Source organism: Prionailurus viverrinus, chromosome B4 (genome assembly GCF_022837055.1).
Source record: "Prionailurus viverrinus isolate Anna chromosome B4, UM_Priviv_1.0, whole genome shotgun sequence".
NCBI classification, from domain to species: domain Eukaryota; kingdom Metazoa; phylum Chordata; class Mammalia; order Carnivora; family Felidae; genus Prionailurus; species Prionailurus viverrinus.
The window spans coordinates 61,042,381-61,054,968 of record NC_062567.1 but is presented as its reverse complement, the minus strand read 5'-3'; the positions used below and the strand labels follow the sequence as shown (position 1 = coordinate 61,054,968).

Sequence of the window (12,588 nt, the reverse complement as noted above, 5' to 3'; positions counted from 1 at the left end):
TTGCCTGCTTTGCATACCCTGAAAAACTTCATTCAACATCTATCACCATAGATAAGATGAAACCTAGGGGTGTGAAAGACCCCCTTGCCTTTTGGAACTCTGACCCAGAGACTCCTTATCTTGATGCTAAGCAACATCATTAGACCTAAACCTCCTCTCCTGTCCTCTGAGAGTTGCCTTACCCTCCTTCCCTTCTCAGTAGTGCCCCCCCACCACACACACAGACACACACAGACACACACACACACACACACATATACTGTTGTCTTTGGAAGGTCTTATGTTGTGAGGGACTTCTGCGAACAAATCTGTCAAAGTACTGCCCAAATAAAGCTCGTTGTGTCCTACTGCCACCGTGTGGTCATATCTTTTTCCTTGCTCTACCCTGAAATCCCTTAAACTTACTACAGTGACCTGGTATGGTATGGTGTTCTAGAAAATACCATAGGTATAGTGTTGGGCTCAGGGCAGGCCACCCAAAAATATGCCCTGGAGCGTATTTATTATTTTGAATTAAAGTTACTTAAGAGGGGCACCTGGAGGGCTCAGTCAGTTAAGTATTCAACTTCAGCTCAGGTCATGGTCTCACAGTTCATGACTTTGACCCCTGCATCCGGCTCTCTGCTATCAGCACAGAGCCCACTTCACATCCTCTGATTCCCTGTCTCTCTGCCCCTCTACCCCTTGAGCTCTCTCTTTCTCTCTCTCTCTCTCAAAAATAAATAAAAGTTTTAAAAAATAAAAATACAAAGTAAAGTTACTTAAGAAACAGCCCGTGCAAGAACACTCTGACTGTCTTTTGTCTCTAGAAAGCAGGAAACAAATCTCCCATGTGAAAGGTACCCTCCCTATACCAGGAGATAGAAAGGCATCCTTATCATCAGAGATGTGGAATTCAGGACCTAAGAAGCCTATGTAAACAAACCTTGTTTTTTTACTTATTTACTACCCCAGCCCAAATTCTGTTTAGAATTCCTTATTAATTCAAGCTCCCAAACATAAGTTTTCTTTTTCCTGTCAGTTCCCCACAAATTTGTTTCTCTGTCAAAAAAGTATAAAAGCTGCCTGTCTTGGTCACTTGTTAGGTCCCATATCTACGAGACCTCCATACATGGAAATTAAATTTTATTTTCTCCTGTTAATCTATCTCATGTCAATTTAATTCATAGATCAGCCAGAAAAATCTTGAAGGGTAGAGGGAAATTTTTCTTCTCCAACAATAGCATAGAACTAAAAGTGTTTATATGTCCAAAAAGTTTGAGAAATGCAATATACCACTATAATGAATTTTAATTTATCAAAGACTCTGAGAAACACTATAGCTAAGAATCTTATTTAACTTTCTTTATGCAGGCATTTCCCAAGATTTTTTAACACAGAACACTTTTGTGCACCTCAGCTTTCCCTTGCGTATAATTGTCAGACATAAAATTGGGAGATCTGATAATAATGCAAAAGAGTTCATATACCATGGTTTTATTTTTTTTTTTTAATTTTTTTTCAACGTTTATTTATTTTTGGGACAGAGAGAAACAGAGCATGAACGGGGGAGGGGCAGAGAGAGAGGGAGACACAGAATTGGAAACAGGCTCCAGGCTCTGAGCCATCAGCCCAGAGCCCGACGCGGGGCTCGAACTCACGGACGGCAAGATCGTGACCTGGCTGAAGTCAGACGCTTAACCGACTGCGCCACCCAGGCGCCCCTACCATGGTTTTATTAATAAAGGTTTATAAAGAGAAGAAGCTGAAGTTTTTCAGCTACCCAGATCATCTCTACTCTTCCCCCTTTCCTGTCGGCACTACAACCATTGTATATTTTTGCTGCTGTCATTGAATGAGAATAAACTGAGGTAATATATTCACTTTATATTTAATTTTTATTTATTTTTTCTCCAAAGAATTTCTTGGCCTGGTGAATGAAAGTTTTTTGTCTTTCATGTGACACATTATATAACATTTTTTTTTCATGCTCGTATATCTATGTGGTTGCTTATATATGAATATATAAGATAATATGATTTATTTTCCATTAAAACACATATGCACATGTATGTTCAATTATAATGTAAACCTCAAAGTAAGCAGACCCCAAAATTAGCAGTGTCTGCTGTAGTTTCTCATCAAATTCCCTCAATTAATAGGTTTATCTTCTCTACTATAATTCTTAGTATATTTAAATTTTCTTAACCTTACGGTCAGACTATAAACAGAACTCCACATTATAAATTGGGTCTTGAAACTTAGAAACACGCTGATTTTATTACTGCAGAAGAGAAAAGAAAAAAAACTATGCTGTTATTTAAAATATCGTAAATTATGATTGTTAGAAAGCCACAGGCCAAAGGTAGAGTCACTTGCCCCAGTACAGCAAACTAAGACTTAACTGAAGTTTCAACTTTTCCAAGAGTGAAATTTTAAGCCAATCAATGTGAGTTTTCTGGTCAGCACCACTGAGGTAATCTGTCATATGGGCCCTCTTCATCCCCCAAAGAAAGATGAGATAATCCACCTAATAAGACCCCTTCCTTGCCTTTCCTCCTATGAGAAGGTGAACTTGCCTGAACCAATCCTTTCTTTTCTTTTGCTAATAAGTTCTTGCCTTACTCTCCTTCCTATAAAAATCTTCCATTTTGTACAACTCCTTAGAACTCCCCTCTACTTGCTAGATGGGATGCAGCCTGATTAATGAACCGATTAATAAAGCCAATAATTTACTCGGTTGAATTTTGTTCTTTCACATAATATATTTTTTATACATGTTATGGAGGCAGGAAAATAATTTTACAACTTATTAAACTATTTTTAATTCAATTATGTCTGCAATGATTATCAGTAAGTTCAACTCATACACCTTTACTAATCTACAACAGACATGCATTTCAGTTTCACAGTATTTGCAGGCATGGAGGTTTAGATTTTAGAAGGGCAATAAAGCAATGAGACAGCACTAGATTAATTTATGTATTACACTGAAAGACAGGAAAATCCAACAGGAAATCTGCCACTTTTTATTGAACTGACCCAAATATTAGTCACATGTGAGAATATGTTTCATCCTGATTACTATACAAGGAAGTTCTTTACTTCAATTCCTGGATCATAAATATGTCACGATTTACCACATAGAGCCCAAAACAAAAGTATTTTAAGGGGCACCTGTGTGGCTCAGTCAGTTAAGCAACCAACTCTTGGTTTCAGCTCAGGTCATTATCTCCTAATTCATGAGTTCCAGCCTTTCATCAGACTCTGCTGACAGCACGGAGCCTGCTTGGGATTCTCTGTCTCCCTGTCTTTCGGCCCCTCCCCAGCTCATACTCGCTTGCCCTCTCTCTCTCTCAGTCTCTCTAAAAATAAATAAATAAACTTAAAAAATATATATTTTAAGACCCAAGTGTTTTGCTTCAGAGTTTCCTTTAATTAAAGTCGATTCCTTGCTTAAAGGACAACTCTTTTATTTTGTATTTTACTTTTTCTAAACCCTATATTATTGTTTCCTTCTCCTTATTTATTCATCCATTATCAATCCCACATGATAGAACTTTTTTTTTAATGTTTTTAAAATGTTTTTTATTATTTATTTTGAAAGAGAGAGAGAGTGTGTGTGTGTGTGTGTGTGCAGGGGAGGGGCAGAGAGAGGGAGACACAGAATCCAAAGCAGGCTCCAGGCTGTCAGCACAGAGCCTGACAGGGGGCTTGAACTCCCTGAGATCACCTGAGCCTGAGTTCGCCTGAGCTGAAGTCTGATGCTTAAGGGCTTAACTGACTGAGCCACCCAGGGCGATCCCCACCCGCCCCAGCCCCATGCATGACAGAACTTCTTGCTGCCAGACACAGATGAAGCGTTAGAACCTTGAAGCATTAGAACTATTGTTTGTAAAAATCTGCCAGCCTCACCTTTTTCACTGTGTATTCTACAAAAATATCTAAATTACATCTTCCTTGATCATTTGAAAACATTCATTAATTTATATTTCCCACAGTTTCTTCTTTTTCTTGGTGCTTTAAAAGCCCCTGCCGGGGCGCCTGGGTGGCTCAGTCGATTAAGCGGCTGACTTCGGCTCAGGTCATGATCTCGCGGTCCATGAGTTCGAGCCCCGCGTCGGGCTCTGTGCTGACAGCTCAGAGCCTGGAGCCTGTTTCGGATTCTGTGTCTCCCTCTCTCTGACCCTCCCCTGTTCATGCTCTGTCTCTCTCTATCTCAAAAATAAATAAACGTTTAAAAAAAAAAAAAAAGCCCCTGCCATGCATCTCTTTCAAAAAGTGGCCTCCAACTATGTTAGTCATAGATTTTGAGAGATGGTAGAAGCTTCCTTAGACTTCATCTATACAACACCCTTGTTTTAAGGATAAGGGAACAGAGAATGAATTTAAGTGGAAACACTTGATAGTAGAACTGGGAGTAAAAACCTAGGTCACCTGATTCAGTCTCTAATTCTTTCCCCAACAGAGCAATTTCCTGAGCCAACAGTGTCAAGAGGCTTAACTGTTACTAGAAAAGGGAGGGAAATAGGAGAAAAGGGAGGGAAATAGGAGAGAAACAGCAGTGGGATTGGTTTGATGATGTTTTGAGTCTTTTTCAATGTTGAGAGTTTGTGTTTTAAAGGGTGGCAGAACATGCCACCCCAAAATATGCTTCTTTAGGATAAGGATTTTTTTTTTTTTTTGAGCTGATTCTGTCTGAGAAACAGCAGACAACCAGAGAGCTCTGAAAATGGAGAAGTTATCCTCTTGTAAGAGAAACTTGCATTTATAAAGGAAATTTCCATCTGTAAGGATCTCCCCCTCTACACCGGGAAGGAAAAGGATAACTCTAAATCCAAGAGAATCTTACCAATGGAGGAGACACCAACCTAAATGTGTATAGCAAATCTTACCTTTTACTCCTTACTGTGCTTTTTCTAATAACTTCCTATAATTGGCCTGCCCACTCCACCCCAATATCTTTCTTTTGTCTTTAGCTGAAGATGGGATTTGAGGTGGTGGCTAGGGCTGTCTCAGGGAGTTTACTTATTTTCCCTGGGTATCTCTCATGCATACATGAAGTAAGTAAACATATTGATAAACTGTTTTTTTTTTCTGGTTAATTGCCTTTTTTTTTTTTTTTACAAGAGTGTCTCAGCCAAGAACTTAGAGGATAGAGGGGAAATTGTTTTTCCTCCCCTACAGTTTCTACAGTGTTCTGGCAAGGGATCACTAAATACTTAGAGAATCCACAGTTTCTCCATATAGCATAATAAACTCATAGGCACCAAATACTCCTCCTGTTCAAACTCACAGTCCTAAATACTCTATTTTCTCAGGAAAAAGGTGCCTGGGGGGGCTTTGAGTAATATAATACTGCCATCTAGCCTCAAAATCTTTAAATTACATAAAAATATATTGTATGGTTACTATTGGAGGGAAAAGTGTCCTCTTATTTATGTGCAGTAATAAATTTCTATAGAAGAATGACTCAAATAGAGTTAGAAAACATGTATGTATAATGTTTGATAACATATTCCTAACTAGTAAAAATGCCAAAATAATCCTAAAAACAACTAAAATGAAATTGGGAAGTATAGTTTCCAATTTTGTTCTTCTTTTCAAAATTGTACTGGCTGTTCTGGGTCCCTTGAATTCCCATATACATATTAGTGATGAAGTTTTGGGGTTTGGAGCTGACGGCCAAGAAAGAATTCTTGGAGACGTCTTTGGTGCAAAAAGGTGATTTTATTAAAGCACAGGGACAGGATCCATGGGCAGAAAGAGCTGCACTGGGGTTGTGACCGGTAACTCATTATATACCCTCAGGTTGGGAGAGGGTCAGGGACAGTGTAAGTCTCTAAGAAATTTTGGAAGCAAGGTTTCCAGGACCTGGCGGGGGGGTGGCTAACTGTTGTTAGGAAAACACCATTTATTACCGTTTAGTAAAGCCTCAGTCATGAGACCCTTCAGATGTATATGAGGAGGCCATAATCTTGAAGTATGATTGACAGCATATATGTTGGGGCAGTTGAGATAAAGGAAGTAGACTTACAGGATCCTTGAGGTTGGGATAATGTTCAGCTAAGATTCTCTTTTGCCCCCAGCAAAGTGTCATCTTAGAGGCAGCTGAGCTCGTAGTGGGAGGTCACTCTGCTGGTTTCAAGGACTTGTCAGTGGGCTGTAGGCAGTAAGAGAGTTTAATTTTTCATTTGCCTTAGTTTCCCACATCACCATGGCAAGCACTTAAATCCCTTTCCTTTTGTTCTTCGATAGCCAGGAGTGTCCGTGGAATATCACACGTATTCCACCGGGGGGGGGGGGGGGGGGTGCAGAGTGTGCTGTTAGTCTATACCTTGCCCTCAGTGTGCCCCATGCTCCCTCATCTTTAGGATCATCTTCTCAATTTTTTTTAAAGGTTTTATTATTTTTAAGTAATCTCTACATCCATCGTGGAGCTCAAACTTACAACCCTGAGATCAAGAGTCACATGCCCTACCTACTGAGCCAGCCAGGCATCCCTTGTCAATTTCTAAAAAAAAAAAAAAGGCAACCGGGATTCTGGGAGAGATTGCATTGAATCTGCAATCAGTTTAGGGAGTATTGCCATGTTAATATTATCTTCTGATCTGTGAACACAGATGTCTTTCCATTTCTTTAAATCTTGAATTTCTCTCAACAATGTTTTATAGTTTTCAGACTTTGTCACTTCTTTTGTTAAATTTATCTCTAAGTATTTTATTCTTTTTTATTGGTAACATAAATGGAATTCTTAATTTCATTTTTGGATTGTTCCTTGCTAGTGTATATAAATCATTTGATTTTTGTATATTGATCTTGTATGTGGAGACTTGTTGAACTCATTTACTAGTTCTAATTTTTTAGTGTATTCCTTAGGACATTCTGTATACAGTATTATATAATGTACAGGTAATGATAGTTTTACTTTCTTACCAACATGGATGCCTTTTATTTCTTTTTCTTCCCTAATTTCCTTGGCTAGAACCTCCACTGCAATGCTGAATAGAAGTGGAAAGAGCAGACATCCTTATCTTGTTTCTCATCTTAGTGGGGAAACATTAGTCTCTCATCATTAAGTATTAGCTTTTTCCTAGATGTTCTTTATCAGGTTGAGGAAGTTCCCTTCTATTCCCAGTTTGTTGAATGTTTTTTAGCATCAGTGTTGTAAAATGCTTTTTCTGCATCTATTGAAATGATGTGGTTTTTGTCCTTTAGTCTATTGATATATATGTTATAGGCAGAATGATGCCCCCACCCAAAGATGTCCACATTTTAATGCACACGACCTGAGTATGCTATGTTACATAAGATTGCAAGTGGAACTAAAGTTGCTAATCAGTTGACCTTAAAATAGAGATTATCCTGGATTATCTAGGTGGGCTCAGTGTAATCATAAATCTTTGTAAGTGGAAGAGGGAGGCAGAAGGAGAATCATAGAGATGGCAGCATGAGGACTCTGTCCCATGTTGTTCCATTTGAATATGGAGGAATGCAAGGAATGTGGTGGCCTCTAGAAGCTGGAAAAGTCAAGGGTAAATCCTCTCCCTTGAGCCTCCAAAAAGCAATGCTGATCCATTTTAGCCCAATGAGACTTAATTTGGATTCTGACTATATAATAATAAATTTGTGTTGCTTTAAGCCAGTAAGGTGGTAGTAATTTATTACATTAGTAATAAGAAAGTAATACAGTATATTACATTAATTCATTTTCAGATGTTAAGCCAACCTTTCATTCCTGGGATAGATCCCAGTTGATCATGGCATATGAGCTTTTTTATATGTTGTTAGATTTGATTTGCTAATGTATTGTTGAGGATTTTTGAGTACATATTTACTAGAGATATGGGTCTGTAGCTTTGTGTGTATGTGATATCTTTATTTGGCATCAGGGCATCAGGGTAATACTGTTCTTACAGAATGAGTTAGGAAGTATTCCCCATTTCGGCTCTTAGTAAAACCACTCCAGCTTTGTTAATAGTTACTGTTTTCATGATACAGCCTTGTCCATCTTTTTGCTTTCAAACTATTTAAAGCCTGCCTTTAATCTAGATTTCCTCTATAATAAATGATATTTTTAAAATTTACATTAGAGAGGGATGCCTGGGTGGCTCAGTTGTTTGGGCATCTGACTTCAGCTGAGGTCATAATCTCACGGTTTGTGGGCTTGAGCCCTGCATCAGGCTCTGTGCTGACAGCTTGGAGCCCAGAGTCTGCTTCAGATTCTGTGTCTCTGCCCCTCCCTCACTCATATTCTGCCTTTCTTGCTCTCTCTCTCAAAAAATAAATAAACGTTGGGGCGCCTGGCTGGCTCAGTTGGTTAAGTGTCGGACTTCGGCTCAGGTCATGATCTCACAGTTCATGGGTTCAAGCCCCACGTCGGGCTCTACGCTGATAGCTCAGAGCCTGGAGACTGCTTCAGATTCTGTGTCTCCCTCTCTCTGTGCCCCTCTCAAACTCGCACACGATCTCTCTTTAAAAAATAAATAAATAAATAAACGTTGAAAAAATTTTTTTCTAAATTTACATTAGAGAGAGCAAGGGGAAGAGGCCGAGGAAGAGAGAGAGAGAGGAAGAAATTCACTCTGAGCATGGAGCCTGACATGGGGCTTGATCCCACCACCCTGAGATCATGACCTGAGCCGAAATCAAGAAGAGTTGGACATACCTGAGCCAGCCACCCAGGCGCCCCGATACATTTTTTAAATGTTTATTTATTTTTGAGAGAGAGAGAGAGGGAAAGAGAGAGCACGAGTGGGGGAGGAGCAGACAGAGAGGGAGACATAGAATCTGAAGCAGACCCTGAGCTGTCAGCACAGAGCCCGACGCAGGGCTCGAACTCAGGAATGTGAGATCAGGACCTGAGCTGAAGTTGGTCGCTTAACTGACTGAGCCACCTAGGACCCCCACCCCTGATATTTATGACAAAATAACTACATTTGTTCACTTACAAGCTGCTTTAAAAAAAAAAAAATAGCTGCTGATATAAACCTTTGTTTTTTGAACTATAATTCTCATTTCATACACTCTGGTTCTCTTGCTTGCACTAAATCTTGGCATTTTGGCTTATTTTTGTATTGTTTAAAATCAAATTTAGGGACCATATATGGGGCCCAATTTTTTTCTATTGGTTTGTGAAATCTGTAACTAACAACCACTAACCTAGAAACTTTCCAAGACTAGTTTGGAGATCTGTTGTATATACAACATAGGCTGTATCTATGGAACAAGTTTGGTAAACTTGTGAATAATTTTTAAAGCAATAACATTTTATCAGTATTTTTGCTTTAATTCATATTTTTAAAAGATCTTATAAAATCAATTTTGCAAAAGAAATGTAAACCATATTAAAACTGCTGCTATACAATATGAATAACTGAGAACATCTAAATGTCCAATAATATAGATTGGTTAAATCATAATGAATTCATATAATAGTTATCGATTAAAAATCATGCTTTATAATAATATTGTATGATGTGGAAATGTTTACCGACCAGTCAAATTGTCCTAGTAACTGCTCCTTCCCCTAACCATTTATATTGCAGCTTTCCAAGGTGCTTTACCACACCTATAGGTTTTCTTTAATCCTGCTCACTCCTTTGTAAATAGTTGTTTCGTTAAACCCTGTTCAAGCACACCACTTTAGTATGTCTGTTTCCCACCAGGACCCTGGGAAAGTTCATACACAGACTAATGGTGAAATTATACCATTACTCTCTGGTTGGTGAGATTAAGATGAAATTACAGAGAAAATAATGAATACCCATTTTTAAAAAGTATTACTATGACATGTGCACTGCAGCTAATAAATGAAGGTTACCATTAATTAAATGTTTTTAGTTGTATGCTATTCTTTGTATATCATGCCCTTTAATCTTTTAAATACCCCTATGAGATATAATAGTTATTATCACCCCTAGTTTATATTGAGGACATATTAAATATTTCTGATTATTGTGAGTTAATATATTGTCATTGTTTTCTTTTGTAGATCATTCACGAGAAGTCCTGGAGCAATTAGTAGGCCCAAACAAACTAAAGCAAGTGACTTGGACTGTTTATTGATGCTTATTGAAGCTTATCAAAGCAATGATCTTCATACTACATTCCCAGGAAACAATGGTTTTTGAGATTGGCTTTCCAATAATGTGGTTTTTGCTTTGAAGTTAACCAGACTCTTAAACATTTTAATAGTGGTATTATTCTGTTTGTTTGAGGAGTCATTGTTTTTGACATGGTAAGCCTAGCATGCCCTCTGATGTATTCGGGGGTGGGGGTGGGGGGAGTATTGTGTTTGTTTCTTAAATAACAAAGTTTTAAATTACCAGTTTTCCCTGGAGATTTCCTTCTCCTACTTACATATTTGAGCCATTATAAGAGAAATTTTACCAATATGAATAACCATTAGAATTCTAAGTATCTCTAAAGGCATAATTACCTTCCTATTTTCTGGCCCCTACCTTCCTGAAGTATTTAAGTGCTCATTGGCTAAAAGGAAAGCTGAACATCAGGCCTTTAAATCTTCCCAGAATTCAATATTTCAATAAAAGAAAGAAATATAACAGTTTAATGCCATAAACCCATGACATCATACACCTCAGCCATTCAGCATATGAATGTTACTGAGGCCCTTGCCCAGCCACTTACTTTTTATAGCTACTTTTTCCAAATACGTGCCATGCATCTATGAAATTTCTTCCTTAAAAACTGCATTCAGGAATTTGTAAGAATGAGTAGCTACAAAATATCATTATAGAGGCTGTTTCTAAAGCTCTGTTGGTTTCACATTGCGAAACAAATAGCACAGGTCTTAGTTTTCAAACATATTGCTCTTTTATTATCATACGTATACAGTGAAATATACAGTGTTTAAACTACCCCAAAATTCAGAATATTCCCTGTGCCATGAGCCTGTCTCAGTGGGACTTTCTTAAAGATTTTCTATTTTAACTCTGATGTAGTGCAAAAGAAGGGAAGTATAGCATAGGCAAAATTCTCCTACATGTTTAGAAGGAGGGTTTACACAGTCAACTCTATTTCTTGACCTTACTATTACTTTATAAATATGGTATGTTTATAGTATGGATATATATATTGCCCCTCAAAGGTGGTACATATGTATATGTGTAAAATGGGTAAAGCCTGTTTTACCTGTGAATTTTCTTTTAAGTAGGTTCCACCAATCTGGGGCTTGAACTCATAACCCTAAAATTAAGACTCACCTCCTCTACGAACTGAGCCAGCCAGCTACCCCTAAAGACAAATTCAATAAAATTTAATAGTAAATATCAAACAAAGTAGCTTTTTCCTCTCTTGGGGAAACAAGTTTTAAGATCTAAAGATCAGCTTTTTAGGGTCTGTAAAGGATTATCTTCCTAAAGCACTTTGCAGTTTAATATTCTTGACTTTTTATATTGCTGGTTGTATTAGCTATTTCTATTTAAAATTTCAGGACCCCGTGCCTATCTATCTCAACATCCTCACCTGTTACCTTGATCTCTATTTTTCTCCTTACCATCTATCACCATCTGACATCTTGTCTATTTTTTGTTTACTATCTGTCTCTCCACCCTAGAATATAAGCTTCACGAAGACAGAAAAATTTTTTTCCCGTTGCTGTATTCCCAGTACCTAGAACAGTATCTGGTACATAACAAGCACCCAATATTTGTTGAATTGATGGACACAGAAAAAAATAAAGGACAAAAATAAATAAATAAAAATAATCTCCGTACTTCCAGTTTCCGGTCTGATGTTATAAAGAGATTGGAAGTCATCACTCCTGTCCTCAAAAGATAAAAGCTGAACAAACTGAAAGTCATTAAGTGCTACAATACTGCTTGTACTGTAAGTGGACTCGGCCTAGTTATAAATGTATACCACTAAAAAAATTTTTTTTAGTATGTATAATTGATATCCTAAGGGAAGAGAGAGAATCATAGAAAATGCTCAATTAAAAGCAGAGAAGGCACAGGGCACCTGGGTGGCTCAGTCAGTTAAGTGTCTGACTTAAGGTCAGGTCATTATCTTGCAGTTTGTGAGTTTGAGCCCCACTTCACACTCTGTGCTCACAGCTCAGAGCCTGGAGCCTGCTTCGGATTCTTTGTCTCCCTCTCTCTCTGCCCCTCCCCTGCTCGCTCTCTCTCTCTCTCTCTCTCAAAAATAAACATTAAAAAAAAATTTTTTTTTTTAAAGCAGAGAAGGCAGGGGGCACCTGGGTGGCTCAGTCAGTTAAGTGCCCGGCTTTGGCTCAGGTCATGATCTCACAGTACATGAGTTGGAGCCCTGCATCAGGCTCTGTGCTGACAACGCAAAGCCTGAAACCTGCTTCAGAGTCTGTGTTTCCCTCTCTCTGCCCTCCCCTGCTCACACTCTGTCTCTCGCTCCATCTCTCTCTCAAAAATAAACATTAAACAAAAAAAACTTTAAAGCAGAGAAGGCAGGACAAGAGTAGAACACTAAAAGGAAACCAGGAACTTGGGCAACAAATAGGAAACAGTTACAAATATGGAAGATATTAATCCAACTATATCAATAATCACTTTAAAATTGAATGGTCCTTTTTTATTATTTTTTTTAATGTTTATTTATTTTTGGGGCACCTGG

The 12,588-nt window shown here is 38.2% G+C and overlaps 1 protein-coding gene across 3 annotated transcripts in view; it reads left to right on the top strand.

Moving 5' to 3' along the window:
* The window catches only part of AMN1 (antagonist of mitotic exit network 1 homolog), a 55,060-nt gene extending 43,074 nt beyond the window's left edge, over window positions 1–11,986 (top strand). For 2 of the 3 annotated variants that reach the window (XM_047868647.1, XM_047868648.1), the window contains exon 7: window positions 9,974–11,986. In XM_047868647.1, the coding sequence (XP_047724603.1) occupies window positions 9,974–10,047 (74 nt within the window). In that variant the 3' untranslated portion in view covers window positions 10,048–11,986. The remainder of the gene's footprint in view (window positions 1–9,973) is intronic. The other variant, XR_007154254.1, reaches the window with a different exon arrangement.
* Window positions 11,987–12,588: the final 602 nt, after the last annotated feature.